This window comes from Notolepis coatsorum (genome assembly GCF_963971535.1).
Source record: "Notolepis coatsorum genome assembly, chromosome: 3".
Classification (NCBI taxonomy): domain Eukaryota; kingdom Metazoa; phylum Chordata; class Actinopteri; order Aulopiformes; family Paralepididae; genus Notolepis; species Notolepis coatsorum.
Window position 1 is genome coordinate 203,335,104 of NC_140167.1, and position 24,764 is coordinate 203,359,867.

General features: G+C 50.2%; 1 protein-coding gene across 1 annotated transcript in view; it reads right to left on the reverse strand.

Moving 5' to 3' along the window:
- LOC311226137 (cytoskeleton-associated protein 5-like) overlaps positions 1-23,144 on the reverse strand; it is a gene marked incomplete at its 3' end in the record, with an annotated part of 83,354 nt that extends 60,210 nt beyond the window's left edge. Inside the window, exons 1-4 of the mRNA XM_084311511.1 lie at positions 23,059-23,144; positions 22,375-22,565; positions 21,789-21,995; positions 20,117-20,288 (exon numbers count right to left, since the gene is read on the reverse strand). Of these exons, the coding sequence (XP_084167637.1) occupies positions 20,117-20,288; positions 21,789-21,995; positions 22,375-22,565; positions 23,059-23,115 (627 nt within the window). The 5' untranslated portion in view covers positions 23,116-23,144. The remainder of the gene's footprint in view (positions 1-20,116; positions 20,289-21,788; positions 21,996-22,374; positions 22,566-23,058) is intronic.
- Positions 23,145-24,764: the final 1,620 nt, after the last annotated feature.

A 24,764-nucleotide genomic window follows, 5' to 3' on the forward strand; every position in this document is an offset into this window, starting at 1 on the left:
CCCAACGCTAGTCAAGAGCAGACTACAGCTAGACTGACCTGTAGAACCCAACCCTAGTCCAGAGCAGACTGCAGCTAGACTGACCTGTAGAACCCAACGCTAGTCAAGAGCAGACTACAGCTAGACTGACCTGTAGAACCCAACCCTAGTCAAGAGCAGACTACAGCTAGACTGACCTGTAGAACCCAACCCTAGTCAAGAGCAGACTACAGCTAGACTGACCTGTAGAACCCAACCCTAGTCAAGAGCAGACTACAGCTAGACTGACCTGTAGAACCCAACCCTGGTCAAGAGCAGACTGCAGCTAGACTGACCTGTAGAACCCAACCCTGGTCAAGAGCAGACTACAGCGAGACTGACCTGTAGAACCCAACCCTGGTCAAGAGCAGACTACAGCTAGACTGACCTGTAGAACCCAACCCTGGTCAAGAGCAGACTACAGCTAGACTGACCTGTAACAACCCTAGTCAAGAGCAGACTACAGCTAGACTGACCTGTAACAACCCTAGTCAAGAGCAGACTGCAGCTAGACTGACCTGTAACAACCCTAGTCAAGAGCAGACTACAGCTAGACTGACCTGTAACAACCCTGGTCAAGAGCAGACTACAGCTAGACTGACCTGTAACAACCCTAGTCAAGAGCAGACTACAGCTAGACTGACCTGTAACAACCCTGGTCAAGAGCAGACTACAGCTAGACTGACCTGTAACAACCCTAGTCATGAGCAGACTACAGCTAGACTGACCTGTAGAACCCAACCCTAGTCAAGAGCAGACTACAGCTAGACTGACCTGTAACAACCCTAGTCAAGAGCAGACTACAGCTAGACTGACCTGTAGCCCAACCCTGGTCAAGAGCAGACTACAGCTAGACTGACCTGTAGCCCAACCCTAGTCAAGAGCAGACTACAGCTAGACTGACCTGTAACAACCCTAGTCAAGAGCAGACTACAGCTAGACTGACCTGTAGAACCCAACGCTAGTCAAGAGCAGACTACAGCTAGACTGACCTGTAGAACCCAACCCTAGTCAAGAGCAGACTACAGCTAGACTGACCTGTAGAACCCAACCCTAGTCCAGAGCAGACTGCAGCTAGACTGACCTGTAGAACCCAACGCTAGTCAAGAGCAGACTACAGCTAGACTGACCTGTAGAACCCAACCCTAGTCCAGAGCAGACTGCAGCTAGACTGACCTGTAGAACCCAACCCTGGTCAAGAGCAGACTGCAGCTAGACTGACCTGTAGAACCCAACCCTGGTCAAGAGCAGACTACAGCTAGACTGACCTGTAGAACCCAACCCTGGTCAAGAGCAGACTACAGCTAGACTGACCTGTAACAACCCTAGTCAAGAGCAGACTACAGCTAGACTGACCTGTAACAACCCTAGTCAAGAGCAGACTGCAGCTAGACTGACCTGTAACAACCCTAGTCAAGAGCAGACTACAGCTAGACTGACCTGTAACAACCCTGGTCAAGAGCAGACTGCAGCTAGACTGACCTGTAACAACCCTGGTCAAGAGCAGACTACAGCTAGACTGACCTGTAGAACCCAACCCTAGTCAAGAGCAGACTGCAGCTAGACTGACCTGTAGAACCCAACCCTAGTCAAGAGCAGACTACAGCTAGACTGACCTGTAGAACCCAACCCTGGTCAAGAGCAGACTACAGCTAGACTGACCTGTAGAACCCAACCCTAGTCAAGAGCAGACTGCAGCTAGACTGACCTGTAGAACCCAACCCTAGTCAAGAGCAGACTGCAGCTAGACTGACCTGTAGAACCCAACCCTAGTCAAGAGCAGACTACAGCTAGACTGACCTGTAGAACCCAACCCTGGTCAAGAGCAGACTACAGCTAGACTGACCTGTAGAACCCAACCCTAGTCAAGAGCAGACTGCAGCTAGACTGACCTGTAGAACCCAACCCTAGTCAAGAGCAGACTGCAGCTAGACTGACCTGTAGAACCCAACCCTGGTCAAGAGCAGACTGCAGCTAGACTGACCTGTAGAACCCAACCCTGGTCAAGAGCAGACTGCAGCTAGACTGACCTGTAGAACCCAACCCTGGTCAAGAGCAGACTACAGCTAGACTGACCTGTAGAACCCAACCCTAGTCAAGAGCAGACTGCAGCTAGACTGACCTGTAGAACCCAACCCTGGTCAAGAGCAGACTGCAGCTAGACTGACCTGTAGAACCCAACCCTGGTCAAGAGCAGACTACAGCTAGACTGACCTGTAGAACCCAACCCTGGTCAAGAGCAGACTGCAGCTAGACTGACCTGTAGAACCCAACCCTGGTCAAGAGCAGACTACAGCTAGACTGACCTGTAGAACCCAACCCTAGTCAAGAGCAGACTACAGCTAGACTGACCTGTAGAACCCAACCCTAGTCAAGAGCAGACTACAGCTAGACTGACCTGTAGAACCCAACGCTAGTCAAGAGCAGACTACAGCTAGACTGACCTGTAGAACCCAACCCTGGTCCAGAGCAGACTGCAGCTAGACTGACCTGTAGAACCCAACCCTAGTCAAGAGCAGACTGCAGCTAGACTGACCTGTAGAACCCAACCCTGGTCAAGAGCAGACTGCAGCTAGACTGACCTGTAGAACCCAACCCTGGTCCAGAGCAGACTACAGCTAGACTGACCTGTAGAACCCAACCCTAGTCAAGAGCAGACTACAGCTAGACTGACCTGTAGAACCCAACTCTGGTCAAGAGCAGACTACAGCTAGACTGACCTGTAACCCAACCCTAGTCAAGAGCAGACTACAGCTAGACTGACCTGTAGAACCCAACCCTGGTCAAGAGCAGACTGCAGCTAGACTGACCTGTAGAACCCAACACTGGTCAAGAGCAGACTGCAGCTAGACTGACCTGTAGAACCCAACCCTGGTCAAGAGCAGACTGCAGCTAGACTGACCTGTAGAACCCAACCCTGGTCAAGAGCAGACTGCAGCTAGACTGACCTGTAGAACCCAACCCTGGTCAAGAGCAGACTGCAGCTAGACTGACCTGTAGAACCCAACCCTGGTCAAGAGCAGACTGCAGCTAGACTGACCTGTAGAACCCAACCCTGGTCAAGAGCAGACTGCAGCTAGACTGACCTGTAGAACCCAACCCTGGTCAAGAGCAGACTACAGCTAGACTGACCTGTAGAACCCAACCCTGGTCAAGAGCAGACTACAGCTAGACTGACCTGTAGAACCCAACCCTGGTCAAGAGCAGACTACAGCTAGACTGACCTGTAGAACCCAACCCTGGTCAAGAGCAGACTACAGCTAGACTGACCTGTAGAACCCAACCCTGGTCAAGAGCAGACTACAGCTAGACTGACCTGTAGAACCCAACCCTGGTCAAGAGCAGACTACAGCTAGACTGACCTGTAGAACCCAACCCTGGTCAAGAGCAGACTACAGCTAGACTGACCTGTAGAACCCAACCCTGGTCCAGAGCAGACTACAGCTAGACTGACCTGTAGAACCAAACCCTGGTCAAGAGCAGACTACAGCTAGACTGACCTGTAGAACCCAACCCTGGTCAAGAGCAGACTACAGCTAGACTGACCTGTAGAACCCAACCCTGGTCCAGAGCAGACTACAGCTAGACTGACCTGTAGAACCCAACCCTGGTCAAGAGCAGACTGCAGCTAGACTGACCTGTAGAACCCAACCCTAGTCAAGAGCAGACTACAGCTAGACTGACCTGTAGAACCCAACCCTGGTCAAGAGCAGACTACAGCTAGACTGACCTGTAGAACCCAACCCTGGTCAAGAGCAGACTACAGCTAGACTGACCTGTAGAACCCAACCCTGGTCAAGAGCAGACTGCAGCTAGACTGACCTGTAGAACCCAACCCTGGTCAAGAGCAGACTGCAGCTAGACTGACCTGTAGAACCCAACCCTGGTCAAGAGCAGACTGCAGCTAGACTGACCTGTAGAACCCAACCCTGGTCAAGAGCAGACTGCAGCTAGACTGACCTGTAGAACCCAACCCTAGTCAAGAGCAGACTACAGCTAGACTGACCTGTAGAACCCAACCCTGGTCAAGAGCAGACTGCAGCTAGACTGACCTGTAGAACCCAACCCTGGTCAAGAGCAGACTACAGCTAGACTGACCTGTAGAACCCAACCCTAGTCAAGAGCAGACTGCAGCTAGACTGACCTGTAGAACCCAACCCTAGTCAAGAGCAGACTGCAGCTAGACTGACCTGTAGCCCAACCCTAGTCAAGAGCAGACTACAGCTAGACTGACCTGTAACAACCCTAGTCAAGAGCAGACTGCAGCTAGACTGACCTGTAACAACCCTGGTCAAGAGCAGACTACAGCTAGACTGACCTGTAACAACCCTAGTCAAGAGCAGACTACAGCTAGACTGACCTGTAGAACCCAACGCTAGTCAAGAGCAGACTACAGCTAGACTGACCTGTAACAACCCTAGTCAAGAGCAGACTGCAGCTAGACTGACCTGTAGAACCCAACCCTAGTCCAGAGCAGACTGCAGCTAGACTGACCTGTAGAACCCAACGCTAGTCAAGAGCAGACTACAGCTAGACTGACCTGTAGAACCCAACCCTAGTCAAGAGCAGACTACAGCTAGACTGACCTGTAGAACCCAACCCAATCCAGAGCAGACTGCAGCTAGACTGACCTGTAGAACCCAACCCTAGTCAAGAGCAGACTGCAGCTAGACTGACCTGTAGAACCCAACCCTAGTCAAGAGCAGACTACAGCTAGACTGACCTGTAGAACCCAACCCTAGTCAAGAGCAGACTACAGCTAGACTGACCTGTAGAACCCAACCCTGGTCAAGAGCAGACTACAGCTAGACTGACCTGTAGAACCCAACCCTAGTCAAGAGCAGACTACAGCTAGACTGACCTGTAGAACCCAACCCTAGTCAAGAGCAGACTACAGCTAGACTGACCTGTAACAACCCTAGTCAAGAGCAGACTACAGCTAGACTGACCTGTAGCCCAACCCTGGTCAAGAGCAGACTACAGCTAGACTGACCTGTAGCCCAACCCTAGTCAAGAGCAGACTACAGCTAGACTGACCTGTAGAACCCAACGCTAGTCAAGAGCAGACTACAGCTAGACTGACCTGTAGCCCAACCCTAGTCAAGAGCAGACTACAGCTAGACTGACCTGTAACAACCCTAGTCAAGAGCAGACTACAGCTAGACTGACCTGTAGAACCCAACGCTAGTCAAGAGCAGACTACAGCTAGACTGACCTGTAGAACCCAACCCTAGTCCAGAGCAGACTGCAGCTAGACTGACCTGTAGAACCCAACGCTAGTCAAGAGCAGACTACAGCTAGACTGACCTGTAGAACCCAACCCTAGTCAAGAGCAGACTACAGCTAGACTGACCTGTAGAACCCAACCCTAGTCAAGAGCAGACTACAGCTAGACTGACCTGTAGAACCCAACCCTAGTCAAGAGCAGACTACAGCTAGACTGACCTGTAGAACCCAACCCTGGTCAAGAGCAGACTGCAGCTAGACTGACCTGTAGAACCCAACCCTGGTCAAGAGCAGACTACAGCGAGACTGACCTGTAGAACCCAACCCTGGTCAAGAGCAGACTACAGCTAGACTGACCTGTAGAACCCAACCCTGGTCAAGAGCAGACTACAGCTAGACTGACCTGTAACAACCCTAGTCAAGAGCAGACTACAGCTAGACTGACCTGTAACAACCCTAGTCAAGAGCAGACTGCAGCTAGACTGACCTGTAACAACCCTAGTCAAGAGCAGACTACAGCTAGACTGACCTGTAACAACCCTGGTCAAGAGCAGACTACAGCTAGACTGACCTGTAACAACCCTAGTCAAGAGCAGACTACAGCTAGACTGACCTGTAACAACCCTGGTCAAGAGCAGACTACAGCTAGACTGACCTGTAACAACCCTAGTCATGAGCAGACTACAGCTAGACTGACCTGTAGAACCCAACCCTAGTCAAGAGCAGACTACAGCTAGACTGACCTGTAACAACCCTAGTCAAGAGCAGACTACAGCTAGACTGACCTGTAGCCCAACCCTGGTCAAGAGCAGACTACAGCTAGACTGACCTGTAGCCCAACCCTAGTCAAGAGCAGACTACAGCTAGACTGACCTGTAACAACCCTAGTCAAGAGCAGACTACAGCTAGACTGACCTGTAGAACCCAACGCTAGTCAAGAGCAGACTACAGCTAGACTGACCTGTAGAACCCAACCCTAGTCAAGAGCAGACTACAGCTAGACTGACCTGTAGAACCCAACCCTAGTCCAGAGCAGACTGCAGCTAGACTGACCTGTAGAACCCAACGCTAGTCAAGAGCAGACTACAGCTAGACTGACCTGTAGAACCCAACCCTAGTCCAGAGCAGACTGCAGCTAGACTGACCTGTAGAACCCAACCCTGGTCAAGAGCAGACTGCAGCTAGACTGACCTGTAGAACCCAACCCTGGTCAAGAGCAGACTACAGCTAGACTGACCTGTAGAACCCAACCCTGGTCAAGAGCAGACTACAGCTAGACTGACCTGTAACAACCCTAGTCAAGAGCAGACTACAGCTAGACTGACCTGTAACAACCCTAGTCAAGAGCAGACTGCAGCTAGACTGACCTGTAACAACCCTAGTCAAGAGCAGACTACAGCTAGACTGACCTGTAACAACCCTGGTCAAGAGCAGACTGCAGCTAGACTGACCTGTAACAACCCTGGTCAAGAGCAGACTACAGCTAGACTGACCTGTAACAACCCTAGTCAAGAGCAGACTACAGCTAGACTGACCTGTAGAACCCAACCCTGGTCAAGAGCAGACTACAGCTAGACTGACCTGTAACAACCCTAGTCAAGAGCAGACTACAGCTAGACTGACCTGTAGAGCCCAAACCCTGGTCAGGAGCAGACTAAAGATCCAACGGTACCCAACCCTAGTCAAGAGCAGACTAAAGATCCAACGGTACCCAACCCTAGTCAAGAGCAGACTAAAGATCCAACGGTACCCAACCCTAGTCAAGAGCAGACTAAAGATCCAACGGTACCCAACCCTAGTCAAGAGCAGACTAAAGATCCAACGGTACCTAACCCTAGTCAAGAGCAGACTAAAGATCCAACGGTACCTAACCCTAGTCAAGAGCAGACTACAGCTAGACTGACCTGTAGAACCCAACCCTGGTCAAGAGCAGACTACAGCTGGACTGACCTGTAGAACCCAACCCTGGTCAAGAGCAGACTACAGCTAGACTGACCTGTAGAACCCAACCCTGGTCAAGAGCAGACTACAGCTAGACTGACCTGTAGAACCCAACCCTGGTCAAGAGCAGACTACAGCTAGACTGACCTGTAGAACCCAACCCTAGTCACGAGCAGACTACAGCTAGACTGACCTGTAGAACCCAACCCTAGTCACGAGCAGACTACAGCTAGACTGACCTGTAGAACCCAACCCTGGTGAAAAGCAGACTACAGCTAGACGGACCTGTAGGAGATCCAGGTTCACAACCCTAGTCAAGAGCAGACTACAGCTAGACTGACCTGTAGAGGCGCCAGGTTCACAACCCTAGTCAAGAGCAGACTACAGCTAGACTGACCTGTAGAGGCGCCAGGTTCACAACCCTAGTCAAGAGCAGACTACAGCTAGACTGACCTGTAGAGGCGCCAGGTTCACAACCCTAGTCAAGAGCAGACTACAGCTAGACTGACCTGTAGAGGCGCCAGGTTCACAACCCTAGTCAAGAGCAGACTACAGCTAGACTGACCTGTAGAGGCGCCAGGTTCACAACCCTAGTCAAGAGCAGACTACAGCTAGACTGACCTGTAGAGGCGCCAGGTTCACAACCCTAGTCAAGAGCAGACTACAGCTAGACTGACCTGTAGAGGCGCCAGGTTCACAACCCTAGTCAAGAGCAGACTACAGCTAGACTGACCTGTAGAGGCGCCAGGTTCACAACCCTAGTCAAGAGCAGACTACAGCTAGACTGACCTGTAGAACCCAACCCTGGTCAAGAGCAGACTGCAGCTAGACTGACCTGTAGAACCCAACCCTAGTCAAGAGCAGACTGCAGCTAGACTGACCTGTAGAACCCAACCCTAGTCAAGAGCAGACTGCAGCTAGACTGACCTGTAGAACCCAACCCTAGTCAAGAGCAGACTGCAGCTAGACTGACCTGTAGCCCAACCCTAGTCAAGAGCAGACTACAGCTAGACTGACCTGTAACAACCCTAGTCAAGAGCAGACTACAGCTAGACTGACCTGTAGAACCCAACGCTAGTCAAGAGCAGACTACAGCTAGACTGACCTGTAACAACCCTAGTCAAGAGCAGACTGCAGCTAGACTGACCTGTAGAACCCAACCCTAGTCCAGAGCAGACTGCAGCTAGACTGACCTGTAGAACCCAACGCTAGTCAAGAGCAGACTACAGCTAGACTGACCTGTAGAACCCAACCCTAGTCAAGAGCAGACTACAGCTAGACTGACCTGTAGAACCCAACCCTAGTCCAGAGCAGACTGCAGCTAGACTGACCTGTAGAACCCAACCCTAGTCAAGAGCAGACTGCAGCTAGACTGACCTGTAGAACCCAACCCTAGTCAAGAGCAGACTACAGCTAGACTGACCTGTAGAACCCAACCCTAGTCAAGAGCAGACTACAGCTAGACTGACCTGTAGAACCCAACCCTGGTCAAGAGCAGACTACAGCTAGACTGACCTGTAGAACCCAACCCTAGTCAAGAGCAGACTACAGCTAGACTGACCTGTAGAACCCAACCCTAGTCAAGAGCAGACTACAGCTAGACTGACCTGTAACAACCCTAGTCAAGAGCAGACTACAGCTAGACTGACCTGTAGCCCAACCCTGGTCAAGAGCAGACTACAGCTAGACTGACCTGTAGCCCAACCCTAGTCAAGAGCAGACTACAGCTAGACTGACCTGTAGAACCCAACGCTAGTCAAGAGCAGACTACAGCTAGACTGACCTGTAGCCCAACCCTAGTCAAGAGCAGACTACAGCTAGACTGACCTGTAACAACCCTAGTCAAGAGCAGACTACAGCTAGACTGACCTGTAGAACCCAACGCTAGTCAAGAGCAGACTACAGCTAGACTGACCTGTAGAACCCAACCCTAGTCCAGAGCAGACTGCAGCTAGACTGACCTGTAGAACCCAACGCTAGTCAAGAGCAGACTACAGCTAGACTGACCTGTAGAACCCAACCCTAGTCAAGAGCAGACTACAGCTAGACTGACCTGTAGAACCCAACCCTAGTCCAGAGCAGACTGCAGCTAGACTGACCTGTAGAACCCAACCCTAGTCAAGAGCAGACTGCAGCTAGACTGACCTGTAGAACCCAACCCTAGTCAAGAGCAGACTACAGCTAGACTGACCTGTAGAACCCAACCCTAGTCAAGAGCAGACTACAGCTAGACTGACCTGTAGAACCCAACCCTGGTCAAGAGCAGACTGCAGCTAGACTGACCTGTAGAACCCAACCCTGGTCAAGAGCAGACTACAGCTAGACTGACCTGTAGAACCCAACCCTGGTCAAGAGCAGACTACAGCTAGACTGACCTGTAGAACCCAACCCTAGTCAAGAGCAGACTACAGCTAGACTGACCTGTAACAACCCTAGTCAAGAGCAGACTACAGCTAGACTGACCTGTAGAACCCAACCCTAGTCCAGAGCAGACTGCAGCTAGACTGACCTGTAGAACCCAACCCTGGTCAAGAGCAGACTGCAGCTAGACTGACCTGTAGAACCCAACCCTGGTCAAGAGCAGACTACAGCTAGACTGACCTGTAGAACCCAACCCTGGTCAAGAGCAGACTACAGCTAGACTGACCTGTAACAACCCTAGTCAAGAGCAGACTACAGCTAGACTGACCTGTAACAACCCTAGTCAAGAGCAGACTGCAGCTAGACTGACCTGTAACAACCCTAGTCAAGAGCAGACTACAGCTAGACTGACCTGTAACAACCCTGGTCAAGAGCAGACTGCAGCTAGACTGACCTGTAACAACCCTGGTCAAGAGCAGACTACAGCTAGACTGACCTGTAACAACCCTAGTCAAGAGCAGACTACAGCTAGACTGACCTGTAGAACCCAACCCTGGTCAAGAGCAGACTACAGCTAGACTGACCTGTAACAACCCTAGTCAAGAGCAGACTACAGCTAGACTGACCTGTAGAGCCCAAACCCTGGTCAGGAGCAGACTAAAGATCCAACGGTACCCAACCCTAGTCAAGAGCAGACTAAAGATCCAACGGTACCCAACCCTAGTCAAGAGCAGACTAAAGATCCAACGGTACCCAACCCTAGTCAAGAGCAGACTAAAGATCCAACGGTACCCAACCCTAGTCAAGAGCAGACTAAAGATCCAACGGTACCTAACCCTAGTCAAGAGCAGACTAAAGATCCAACGGTACCTAACCCTAGTCAAGAGCAGACTACAGCTAGACTGACCTGTAGAACCCAACCCTGGTCAAGAGCAGACTACAGCTGGACTGACCTGTAGAACCCAACCCTGGTCAAGAGCAGACTACAGCTAGACTGACCTGTAGAACCCAACCCTGGTCAAGAGCAGACTACAGCTAGACTGACCTGTAGAACCCAACCCTGGTCAAGAGCAGACTACAGCTAGACTGACCTGTAGAACCCAACCCTAGTCACGAGCAGACTACAGCTAGACTGACCTGTAGAACCCAACCCTAGTCACGAGCAGACTACAGCTAGACTGACCTGTAGAACCCAACCCTGGTGAAAAGCAGACTACAGCTAGACGGACCTGTAGGAGATCCAGGTTCACAACCCTAGTCAAGAGCAGACTACAGCTAGACTGACCTGTAGAGGCGCCAGGTTCACAACCCTAGTCAAGAGCAGACTACAGCTAGACTGACCTGTAGAGGCGCCAGGTTCACAACCCTAGTCAAGAGCAGACTACAGCTAGACTGACCTGTAGAGGCGCCAGGTTCACAACCCTAGTCAAGAGCAGACTACAGCTAGACTGACCTGTAGAGGCGCCAGGTTCACAACCCTAGTCAAGAGCAGACTACAGCTAGACTGACCTGTAGAGGCGCCAGGTTCACAACCCTAGTCAAGAGCAGACTACAGCTAGACTGACCTGTAGAGGCGCCAGGTTCACAACCCTAGTCAAGAGCAGACTACAGCTAGACTGACCTGTAGAGGCGCCAGGTTCACAACCCTAGTCAAGAGCAGACTACAGCTAGACTGACCTGTAGAGGCGCCAGGTTCACAACCCTAGTCAAGAGCAGACTACAGCTAGACTGACCTGTAGAACCCAACCCTGGTCAAGAGCAGACTGCAGCTAGACTGACCTGTAGAACCCAACCCTAGTCAAGAGCAGACTGCAGCTAGACTGACCTGTAGAACCCAACCCTAGTCAAGAGCAGACTGCAGCTAGACTGACCTGTAGAACCCAACCCTAGTCAAGAGCAGACTGCAGCTAGACTGACCTGTAGCCCAACCCTAGTCAAGAGCAGACTACAGCTAGACTGACCTGTAACAACCCTAGTCAAGAGCAGACTACAGCTAGACTGACCTGTAGAACCCAACGCTAGTCAAGAGCAGACTACAGCTAGACTGACCTGTAACAACCCTAGTCAAGAGCAGACTGCAGCTAGACTGACCTGTAGAACCCAACCCTAGTCCAGAGCAGACTGCAGCTAGACTGACCTGTAGAACCCAACGCTAGTCAAGAGCAGACTACAGCTAGACTGACCTGTAGAACCCAACCCTAGTCAAGAGCAGACTACAGCTAGACTGACCTGTAGAACCCAACCCTAGTCCAGAGCAGACTGCAGCTAGACTGACCTGTAGAACCCAACCCTAGTCAAGAGCAGACTGCAGCTAGACTGACCTGTAGAACCCAACCCTAGTCAAGAGCAGACTACAGCTAGACTGACCTGTAGAACCCAACCCTAGTCAAGAGCAGACTACAGCTAGACTGACCTGTAGAACCCAACCCTGGTCAAGAGCAGACTACAGCTAGACTGACCTGTAGAACCCAACCCTAGTCAAGAGCAGACTACAGCTAGACTGACCTGTAGAACCCAACCCTAGTCAAGAGCAGACTACAGCTAGACTGACCTGTAACAACCCTAGTCAAGAGCAGACTACAGCTAGACTGACCTGTAGCCCAACCCTGGTCAAGAGCAGACTACAGCTAGACTGACCTGTAGCCCAACCCTAGTCAAGAGCAGACTACAGCTAGACTGACCTGTAGAACCCAACGCTAGTCAAGAGCAGACTACAGCTAGACTGACCTGTAGCCCAACCCTAGTCAAGAGCAGACTACAGCTAGACTGACCTGTAACAACCCTAGTCAAGAGCAGACTACAGCTAGACTGACCTGTAGAACCCAACGCTAGTCAAGAGCAGACTACAGCTAGACTGACCTGTAGAACCCAACCCTAGTCCAGAGCAGACTGCAGCTAGACTGACCTGTAGAACCCAACGCTAGTCAAGAGCAGACTACAGCTAGACTGACCTGTAGAACCCAACCCTAGTCAAGAGCAGACTACAGCTAGACTGACCTGTAGAACCCAACCCTAGTCCAGAGCAGACTGCAGCTAGACTGACCTGTAGAACCCAACCCTAGTCAAGAGCAGACTGCAGCTAGACTGACCTGTAGAACCCAACCCTAGTCAAGAGCAGACTACAGCTAGACTGACCTGTAGAACCCAACCCTAGTCAAGAGCAGACTACAGCTAGACTGACCTGTAGAACCCAACCCTGGTCAAGAGCAGACTGCAGCTAGACTGACCTGTAGAACCCAACCCTGGTCAAGAGCAGACTACAGCTAGACTGACCTGTAGAACCCAACCCTGGTCAAGAGCAGACTACAGCTAGACTGACCTGTAGAACCCAACCCTAGTCAAGAGCAGACTACAGCTAGACTGACCTGTAACAACCCTAGTCAAGAGCAGACTACAGCTAGACTGACCTGTAGCCCAACCCTGGTCAAGAGCAGACTACAGCTAGACTGACCTGTAGCCCAACCCTAGTCAAGAGCAGACTACAGCTAGACTGACCTGTAACAACCCTAGTCAAGAGCAGACTACAGCTAGACTGACCTGTAGAACCCAACGCTAGTCAAGAGCAGACTACAGCTAGACTGACCTGTAGAACCCAACCCTAGTCAAGAGCAGACTACAGCTAGACTGACCTGTAGAACCCAACCCTAGTCCAGAGCAGACTGCAGCTAGACTGACCTGTAGAACCCAACGCTAGTCAAGAGCAGACTACAGCTAGACTGACCTGTAGAACCCAACCCTAGTCCAGAGCAGACTGCAGCTAGACTGACCTGTAGAACCCAACCCTGGTCAAGAGCAGACTGCAGCTAGACTGACCTGTAGAACCCAACCCTGGTCAAGAGCAGACTACAGCTAGACTGACCTGTAGAACCCAACCCTGGTCAAGAGCAGACTACAGCTAGACTGACCTGTAACAACCCTAGTCAAGAGCAGACTACAGCTAGACTGACCTGTAACAACCCTAGTCAAGAGCAGACTGCAGCTAGACTGACCTGTAACAACCCTAGTCAAGAGCAGACTACAGCTAGACTGACCTGTAACAACCCTGGTCAAGAGCAGACTACAGCTAGACTGACCTGTAACAACCCTAGTCAAGAGCAGACTACAGCTAGACTGACCTGTAACAACCCTGGTCAAGAGCAGACTACAGCTAGACTGACCTGTAGAACCCAACCCTAGTCAAGAGCAGACTACAGCTAGACTGACCTGTAGAGCCCAAACCCTGGTCAAGAGCAGACTACAGCTAGACTGACCTGTAGAACCCAACCCTAGTCAAGAGCAGACTACAGCTAGACTGACCTGTAGAACCCAACCCTGGTCAAGAGCAGACTACAGCTAGACTGACCTGTAACAACCCTAGTCAAGAGCAGACTACAGCTAGACTGACCTGTAACAACCCTAGTCAAGAGCAGACTGCAGCTAGACTGACCTGTAACAACCCTAGTCAAGAGCAGACTGCAGCTAGACTGACCTGTAACAACCCTAGTCAAGAGCAGACTGCAGCTAGACTGACCTGTAACAACCCTGGTCAAGAGCAGACTACAGCTAGACTGACCTGTAACAACCCTAGTCAAGAGCAGACTACAGCTAGACTGACCTGTAACAACCCTAGTCAAGAGCAGACTACAGCTAGACTGACCTGTAACAACCCTAGTCAAGAGCAGACTACAGCTAGACTGACCTGTAACAACCCTGGTCAAGAGCAGACTACAGCTAGACTGACCTGTAGAACCCAACCCTAGTCAAGAGCAGACTACAGCTAGACTGACCTGTAGAGCCCAAACCCTGGTCAAGAGCAGACTACAGCTAGACTGACCTGTAGAACCCAACCCTGGTCAAGAGCAGACTAAAGATCCAACGGTACCCAACCCTAGTCAAGAGCAGACTAAAGATCCAACGGTACCCAACCCTAGTCAAGAGCAGACTAAAGATCCAACGGTACCCAACCCTAGTCAAGAGCAGACTAAAGATCCAACGGTACCCAACCCTAGTCAAGAGCAGACTAAAGATCCAACGGTACCTAACCCTAGTCAAGAGCAGACTAAAGATCCAACGGTACCCAACCCTAGTCAAGAGCAGACTACAGCTAGACTGACCTGTAGAACCCAACCCTGGTCAAGAGCAGACTACAGCTAGACTGACCTGTAGAACCCAACCCTGGTCAAGAGCAGACTACAGCTGGACTGACCTGTAGAACCCAACCCTGGTCAAGAGCAGACTACAGCTAGACTGACCTGTAGAACCCAACCCTGGTCAAGAGCAGACTACAGCTAGACTGACCTGTAGAACCCAACCCTGGTCAAGAGCAGACTACAGCTAGACTGACCTGTAGAACCCAACCCTAGTCACGAGCAGACTACAGCTAGACTGACCTGTAGAACCCAACCCTAGTCACGAGCAGACTACAGCTAGACTGACCTGTAGAACCCAACCCTGGTGAAAAGCAGACTACAGCTAGACGGACCTGTAGGAGATCCAGGTTCACAACCCTAGTCAAGAGCAGACTACAGCTAGACTGACCTGTAGAGGCGCCAGGTTCACAACCCTAGTCAAGAGCAGACTACAGCTAGACTGACCTGTAGAGGCGCCAGGTTCACAACCCTAGTCAAGAGCAGACTACAGCTAGACTGACCTGTAGAGGCGCCAGGTTCACAACCCTAGTCAAGAGCAGACTACAGCTAGACTGACCTGTAGAGGAGCCAGGTTCACAACCCTAGTCAAGAGCAGACTACAGCTAGACTGACCTGTAGAGGCGCCAGGTTCACAACCCTAGTCAAGAGCAGACTACAGCTAGACTGACCTGTAGAGGCACGAGGAGATCCAACGGTACCCAACCCTAGTCAAGAGCAGACTACAGCTAGACTGACCTGTAGAACCCAACCCTAGTCAAGAGCAGACTACAGCTAGACTGACCTGTAGAACCCAACCCTAGTCAAGAGCAGACTACAGCTAGACTGACCTGTAGAACCCAACCCTGGTCAAGAGCAGACTACAGCTAGACTGACCTGTAGAACCCAACCCTAGTCACGAGCAGACTACAGCTAGACTGACCTGTAGAACCCAACCCTAGTCACGAGCAGACTACAGCTAGACTGACCTGTAGAACCCAACCCTGGTCAAGAGCAGACTACAGCTAGACTGACCTGTAGAACCCAACCCTGGTCAAGAGCAGACTACAGCTAGACTGACCTGTAGAACCCAACCCTAGTCACGAGCAGACTACAGCTAGACTGACCTGTAGAACCCAACCCTAGTCACGAGCAGACTACAGCTAGACTGACCTGTAGAACCCAACCCTAGTCAAGAGCAGACTACAGCTAGACTGACCTGTAGAACCCAGCCCTAGTCAAGAGCAGACTGCAGCTAGACTGACCTGTAGAACCCAACCCTAGTCAAGAGCAGACTACAGCTAGACTGACCTGTAGAGGCGCCAGGTTCACAACCCTAGTCAAGAGCAGACTACAGCTAGACTGACCTGTAGAGGCGCCAGGTTCACAACCCTAGTCAAGAGCAGACTACAGCTAGACTGACCTGTAGAACCCAACCCTGGTCAAGAGCAGACTGCAGCTAGACTGACCTGTAGAACCCAACCCTAGTCAAGAGCAGACTGCAGCTAGACTGACCTGTAGAACCCAACCCTAGTCAAGAGCAGACTGCAGCTAGACTGACCTGTAGAACCCAACCCTAGTCAAGAGCAGACTGCAGCTAGACTGACCTGTAGCCCAACCCTAGTCAAGAGCAGACTACAGCTAGACTGACCTGTAACAACCCTAGTCAAGAGCAGACTACAGCTAGACTGACCTGTAGAACCCAACGCTAGTCAAGAGCAGACTACAGCTAGACTGACCTGTAACAACCCTAGTCAAGAGCAGACTGCAGCTAGACTGACCTGTAGAACCCAACCCTAGTCCAGAGCAGACTGCAGCTAGACTGACCTGTAGAACCCAACGCTAGTCAAGAGCAGACTACAGCTAGACTGACCTGTAGAACCCAACCCTAGTCAAGAGCAGACTACAGCTAGACTGACCTGTAGAACCCAACCCTAGTCCAGAGCAGACTGCAGCTAGACTGACCTGTAGAACCCAACCCTAGTCAAGAGCAGACTGCAGCTAGACTGACCTGTAGAACCCAACCCTAGTCAAGAGCAGACTACAGCTAGACTGACCTGTAGAACCCAACCCTAGTCAAGAGCAGACTACAGCTAGACTGACCTGTAGAACCCAACCCTGGTCAAGAGCAGACTACAGCTAGACTGACCTGTAGAACCCAACCCTAGTCAAGAGCAGACTACAGCTAGACTGACCTGTAGAACCCAACCCTAGTCAAGAGCAGACTACAGCTAGACTGACCTGTAACAACCCTACTCAAGAGCAGACTACAGCTAGACTGACCTGTAGCCCAACCCTGGTCAAGAGCAGACTACAGCTAGACTGACCTGTAGCCCAACCCTAGTCAAGAGCAGACTACAGCTAGACTGACCTGTAGAACCCAACGCTAGTCAAGAGCAGACTACAGCTAGACTGACCTGTAGCCCAACCCTAGTCAAGAGCAGACTACAGCTAGACTGACCTGTAACAACCCTAGTCAAGAGCAGACTACAGCTAGACTGACCTGTAGAACCCAACGCTAGTCAAGAGCAGACTACAGCTAGACTGACCTGTAGAACCCAACCCTAGTCCAGAGCAGACTGCAGCTAGACTGACCTGTAGAACCCAACGCTAGTCAAGAGCAGACTACAGCTAGACTGACCTGTAGAACCCAACCCTAGTCAAGAGCAGACTACAGCTAGACTGACCTGTAGAACCCAACCCTAGTCCAGAGCAGACTGCAGCTAGACTGACCTGTAGAACCCAACCCTAGTCAAGAGCAGACTGCAGCTAGACTGACCTGTAGAACCCAACCCTAGTCAAGAGCAGACTACAGCTAGACTGACCTGTAGAACCCAACCCTAGTCAAGAGCAGACTACAGCTAGACTGACCTGTAGAACCCAACCCTGGTCAAGAGCAGACTGCAGCTAGACTGACCTGTAGAACCCAACCCTGGTCAAGAGCAGACTACAGCTAGACTGACCTGTAGAACCCAACCCTGGTCAAGAGCAGACTACAGCTAGACTGACCTGTAGAACCCAACCCTGGTCAAGAGCAGACTACAGCTAGACTGACCTGTAACAACCCTAGTCAAGAGCAGACTACAGCTAGACTGACCTGTAACAACCCTAGTCAAGAGCAGACTGCAGCTAGACTGACCTGTAACAACCCTAGTCAAGAGCAGACTACAGCTAGACTGACCTGTAACAACCCTGGTCAAGAGCAGACTACAGCTAGACTGACCTGTAACAACCCTAGTCAAGAGCAGACTACAGCTAGACTGACCTGTAACAACCCTGGTCAAGAGCAGACTACAGCTAGACTGACCTGTAACAACCCTAGTCATGAGCAGACTACAGCTAGACTGACCTGTAGAACCCAACCCTAGTCAAGAGCAGACTACAGCTAGACTGACCTGTAACAACCCTAGTCAAGAGCAGACTACAGCTAGACTGACCTGTAGCCCAACCCTGGTCAAGAGCAGACTACAGCTAGACTGACCTGTAGCCCAACCCTAGTCAAGAGCAGACTACAGCTAGACTGACCTGTAACAACCCTAGTCAAGAGCAGACTACAGCTAGACTGACCTGTAGAACCCAACGCTAGTCAAGAGCAGACTACAGCTAGACTGACCTGTAGAACCCAACCCTAGTCAAGAGCAGACTACAGCTAGACTGACCTGTAGAACCCAACCCTAGTCCAGAGCAGACTGCAGCTAGACTGACCTGTAGAACCCAACGCTAGTCAAGAGCAGACTACAGCTAGACTGACCTGTAGAACCCAACCCTAGTCCAGAGCAGACTGCAGCTAGACTGACCTGTAGAACCCAACCCTGGTCAAGAGCAGACTGCAGCTAGACTGACCTGTAGAACCCAACCCTGGTCAAGAGCAGACTACAGCTAGACTGACCTGTAGAACCCAACCCTGGTCAAGAGCAGACTACAGCTAGACTGACCTGTAACAACCCTAGTCAAGAGCAGACTACAGCTAGACTGACCTGTAACAACCCTAGTCAAGAGCAGACTGCAGCTAGACTGACCTGTAACAACCCTAGTCAAGAGCAGACTACAGCTAGACTGACCTGTAACAACCCTGGTCAAGAGCAGACTACAGCTAGACTGACCTGTAACAACCCTAGTCAAGAGCAGACTGCAGCTAGACTGACCTGTAACAACCCTAGTCAAGAGCAGACTACAGCTAGACTGACCTGTAGAACCCAACCCTAGTCAAGAGCAGACTACAGCTAGACTGACCTGTAACAACCCTAGTCAAGAGCAGACTACAGCTAGACTGACCTGTAGAACCCAACCCTGGTCAAGAGCAGACTACAGCTAGACTGACCTGTAGAACCCAACCCTGGTCAAGAGCAGACTAAAGATCCAACGGTACCCAACCCTAGTCAAGAGCAGACTAAAGATCCAACGGTACCCAACCCTAGTCAAGAGCAGACTAAAGATCCAACGGTACCTAACCCTAGTCAAGAGCAGACTAAAGATCCAACGGTACCTAACCCTAGTCAAGAGCAGACTAAAGATCCAACGGTACCCAACCCTAGTCAAGAGCAGACTAAAGATCCAACGGTACCCAACCCTAGTCAAGAGCAGACTAAAGATCCAACGGTACCTAACCCTAGTCAAGAGCAGACTAAAGATCCAACGGTACCTAACCCTAGTCAAGAGCAGACTAAAGATCCAACGGTACCTAACCCTAGTCAAGAGCAGACTACAGCTAGACTGACCTGTAGAACCCAACCCTGGTCAAGAGCAGACTACAGCTGGACTGACCTGTAGAACCCAACCCTGGTCAAGAGCAGACTACAGCTAGACTGACCTGTAGAACCCAACCCTGGTCAAGAGCAGACTACAGCTAGACTGACCTGTAGAACCCAACCCTGGTCAAGAGCAGACTACAGCTAGACTGACCTGTAGAACCCAACCCTAGTCACGAGCAGACTACAGCTAGACTGACCTGTAGAACCCAACCCTAGTCACGAGCAGACTACAGCTAGACTGACCTGTAGAACCCAACCCTGGTGAAAAGCAGACTACAGCTAGACGGACCTGTAGGAGATCCAGGTTCACAACCCTAGTCAAGAGCAGACTACAGCTAGACTGACCTGTAGAGGCGCCAGGTTCACAACCCTAGTCAAGAGCAGACTACAGCTAGACTGACCTGTAGAGGCGCCAGGTTCACAACCCTAGTCAAGAGCAGACTACAGCTAGACTGACCTGTAGAGGCGCCAGGTTCACAACCCTAGTCAAGAGCAGACTACAGCTAGACTGACCTGTAGAGGCACGAGGAGATCCAACGGTACCCAACCCTAGTCAAGAGCAGACTACAGCTAGACTGACCTGTAGAACCCAACCCTAGTCAAGAGCAGACTACAGCTAGACTGACCTGTAGCCCAACCCTAGTCAAGAGCAGACTACAGCTAGACTGACCTGTAACCCAACCCTAGTCAAGAGCAGACTACAGCTAGACTGACCTGTAGAGGCGCCAGGTTCTGCAGTGAAGGCCGTAGTGCGTCTCTGATCCACCTGTAGACCTCCACAGCCAACAGCCTGGCTTCGTCTCTCACCGACTTCTCTCTGGACTCAAACAGCTTTGGCAAAACTTTGACTACGGGCTTCAGAGTCACCGTCTTGGACCCAAATTCACTGGAGGGAGAGAGGCAAAGAATTCAGTCGTACCAACACATGGTACAAGGTTTTAAGAAATTAAATGAATGGGCGTTTCCAGTGGGGATGGCAAAAGATGTCCCATTCATAACACTAGTGCAGTGCCCGTTCCGAATAGGCCAATTGCTTTTTTTTTTTTTGATCTTTTCCCCCTCCATTTTCCTCCGATTTTCTCCCATCCCAATGTTAGTCGTATGTCAATTCCCAATCCCTTTCCTGGTCGCTGCGCACTTACCCGCCACAGTCAGATCATCTGGGAGAGTGGAGGCCATCACGTGCTTCCTCCGACACACGTCCAGCCAATCACCGCTTCTTTTCACCTGGCAGCGCGGATCCTCCCCGAGAGGGCGTAGCGTGTGGAAGGATCACACTATCCCACTCAGGCAGTGGTGCAGTGGCAAATTGACAGTAGGTCAAACGCTGCGCGCGCATGCACAGTTTTTTTTGGCTGCTCTCGTCCTGCAGCTGGATACTATTGCCTCACAGCGCGGCCGTCAGCGCGCGGCCCAGAGAGCGCCGCTGGCTCTGCGGCTCTGCAGCTGCATGCTTCTCCGGGAGTCCGGTTGGATAATGCCATGTAAAAAGCGATTGCGCGTACTTCAGCCTCAGTGACCGAGGTATAACGCCGTTATACCGAGTTATACCAGCACTGCACCACTGCACTCAGGTCCTATCCGCGCTTAGCAGGCGCCCCGACCGAACTGTAGGAGTCGCTGTTTACAACGACCCGGACCCACCCCGCCAGCTTCTCCCACCCTCTAATACAGCCAATTGTATTAGTGTGAACGGCCAGCCAAGCTGGTGACAACCCCGGAGCTGTGAGCTGGATTCGAACGCAATCTCCGCTACGCCACCTAACCGCCTAGTATCTTGCGTTTTTAATATAAATTCCATTTGTGTGCTGCACATGGTATTGTTTGTTTTGGAAGCAAGAGCGGGCGATGGGCAGCGTCTTAATCATTGGAGCAAAAAAATTAAAACTAAAAACCACCAGGGCAGTGTGGACGCTAGGTACAAACATAACAAATCTTCTGCAATTTATAGCAAAAAACGTATTTGTCTAAACGCAGATAGTTGGATGCACAGTTCAATATATCCTACACCTCAGAATGACACAACATATCTGTAGGAGGCTACCATGGTGGTGTGTTGGGATATAGTCTCTCCTGGTGATGTCATCACAACGAAAGGCAAAAAACACCCAATTTTGTCTGTACAGGTCAACCGTGCAAGGCTGAGAAAAACTGTCGACTTGTACAGACTCAAAAGAATAAGATTTCCCCCCTACTTTGTTATTAAATCATGTGGAATTCACTAGAGGCTGAAAGACAAAACACCAACATGGGAAGTCTGAGTGACTTTACAAAACCAACCACCATTTTCACTTAAGAAGTGTTCGCTCCTGGCCAAAGTGCCAGTTTAGCTTGCATAGCCTTCCACGGGTCTGACGTGTCGGGGCCACTTCCTGGCTCCACTCACCAGAGAGCTCTGCGTATGGTTTCTACACAGGCGACGACGACTTTAGGGTTCTTATTGTCAAGCCCCTTGATGAGCTCCTCCTGTACAACATCTGCTTTCTCGATCTCCATGTACATGAGGCAGAGGTCAGAGCCCAGCTCCTTGGCCCGGGCCTTGGGCTGGTTAAACACTTTGCACACCACGCCGCTCACCACTTCACCTGCCGTTCTGTGGACAGGAGAGGAAGTCTAAGCAGGGTTCCCACAGACATTGCAAAATGAAATTCAAGGACTGAAGTACTTTTCTAAGCACTATTTTATTAAAAGAAATGCATTTAAAAAGGATACAATTTACTTTTAAATGCATTTTTTTAAAACACATTTCCGACAACTTGTTACACTTTAAAAATATATATTTCTTGATTCAGAACAATTTGATCATGGATGAACAAAACTTTCAATGTGAATGGTTGTTTTGAATTTCAAGGACTTTAACCACCTTGTTAAAAAAAATTATTTAAGCACTTATTAAGGACCTTGTTAAGGCATGGAACAAATACAGGACGTGTCCAATTGTTCAAATCAACTCAAGTGAGTCATTACTGTACCTGCCAGCCTGGTGTGCATTCTCTACATAGGCCAGAGCCGCTTCCAGTCCCTTCAGCTGGACTATGGCATTGGACTCAGTCACAAACTTTGTGATGATGCCCTGAAACCTCCCCCATTCTGGACTCTTTTCGTCCAAGATCTGGAACAGCTTGAGAGCCTCTTCAAAGCCACTTAGCCTGGCCTTCCATACCTGGAACAGCAAGAAGGGACAAGGTAGATTACAGAACAAGCTCAGAAGGTCACTGCACCACTTTCCCCATCAGGGTATAGGTGAAGCTATGTTTTATATAGAGGGGCTGTGAAACGGGAACTATAGCCATTTAAAGTTACCCACTAAAAGTATTGACATTCGAGTCACGATTGTGACAGGGGGGGGGCAATGGGGAAAGGTTAACCATTGATTGAAAACTTTATTAACAGATTGCAGAATGGGTACAATACAGTACAGCTCAATACACACAATTGTTAAGGGGATGCAGACCAGAGAGACTTTCGTCTTGTTTACATCAGGGTCCCCCATTTTCAATTCATAACATATGACATACAGATAAGACAGTAATGCTACATCTATACATTTATAACATACCAGATTTGCAAATACAGTACAGTTTGTGATACAAAAAGAGTCTAAAAAAGAGTATATACATTTGACGTAGAAACTGTACATTGACTGTACCAATTACCTTGTGTTCACATTTCTGGTCGACCGGTAACTTCATCCACACGCTGTCATCCCCCATGGTTCTTTCTCGGTTTAGGTAGTCTTCAATAAAACCACCAACTTCAATTAAGACAAGACCAGAGCAGCAAAGACAACAGTATAACGACAACAAAACAAGGTGCATCACAACATGTATATATATTTCTCCCCCACCCCCTCCTAATGTACAGTCTCCTCCCCATCATATGTATATATTCTCTGTCAGGATCTATGGGTAACAGTACTGTATATTTGCATATCATATATGTCACAAATGTAACAGTACTATATCTGTATGTCATGCATGTTGTGTATGTCATAAATGTCACTATGAATTGAAAATGGCGGACCCTGATGTAAACAAGACAAACGTCTTTCTCTGGTCTGCATCACCCTTAACAAGTGTGTATTGAGCCGTACTGTAGTCATTCTGCAATCTGTTAAATAAAGTGTATTCATTCAACAAAGTTAAACCTCTGCCCCGTGTTACTGCTGTAGCCGCACACGTTACTAGCTAACCTAGCTGGCCAACGACAACGTCAGTTGGACATCGACATTAAAAAGATCGCCAACACAACGTGGCCTAACGTTAGCTCGTCGATATAGTTCTGTAGTGAAAAGCCACGTTCGTTTTTATGTAAAGCATTGAAAATGTCTCCGATGATTTGATACAGTCAGACAAACGAGCGTTGTCGTCAATAGAGCTAGGAGGACAACGACGCTAGTAGCTAACGTTAAAGACACAATGTGTGAAATAATAACATTAACGCCTTACCAAACGGAGCGACGGGTGTAGTAAAGGAAAGAATTTAAATTAAAAGAAAGAAAGAAACACTCAGAGCGAAGGTAAATGCTCCTGAAAAGCCTCTTCTTCTTCTTCTTCTTCTTCTTCTTCTTCTTCTTCTTCTTCTTCTTCTTCTTCTTCTTCTTCTTCTTCTTCTTCTTCTTCTTCACAGCGCTTCACTTGTTGACCATTTATTTCATTTGAAATAGGAGCGTCTTATGAAGCTGACCGCTGATTGGTTCACCGCGTACATTGGACGATTTGAATTAGCTTCCTGTTCCTCCACCAATCACCGCAGCAGGCCACAAGCTGAAGCCTGTTCGCCGTCAGCGTGATTACCAAACCTAGCCGCATTTCTCGGAGACGCTCTCTGATTGGCACTGACTGACGCTCTCTGATTGGCCACTGACGCGTTTGCCCAATCCGTGACGAGCTGTGTCTTTGCCCATTTCCACGTCAAACAGCCTGCAAACTACCTGGTGTTCTATCGCCATGCTCTAAGACAAACTCTAACCATAACCAACTTCGAAGAGTGCCTAAGTTTAACCAGTGTAGAATCAGGCGTCGGCCAATCAGAGAGCGTCTGCGAGAAATGCGGCTAGGTTTGGTAATCACGCTCACTGTCATCCTAACCGAAGTTATTTTTAAACATAGCCGCATTTTGCGGAGACGCTCTCTGGTTGGCCACTGACTGACGCTCTCTGATTGGCCACTGACATGTGCGCCCAATGGCGTGACGAGCTGTGTCTTTGCCCATTTCCGGGTCTAACAGCCTGCAAACTACCTAACACCTAGTTTATCACTGGTTAAAGGGGAACTCCACTTTTTTTGGAAATTAGCTTATTTAACATCTTCCCTGGAGTTAGACAAGAAGATGCATACCTTTTTTGTCTCTGTGCGTGCAT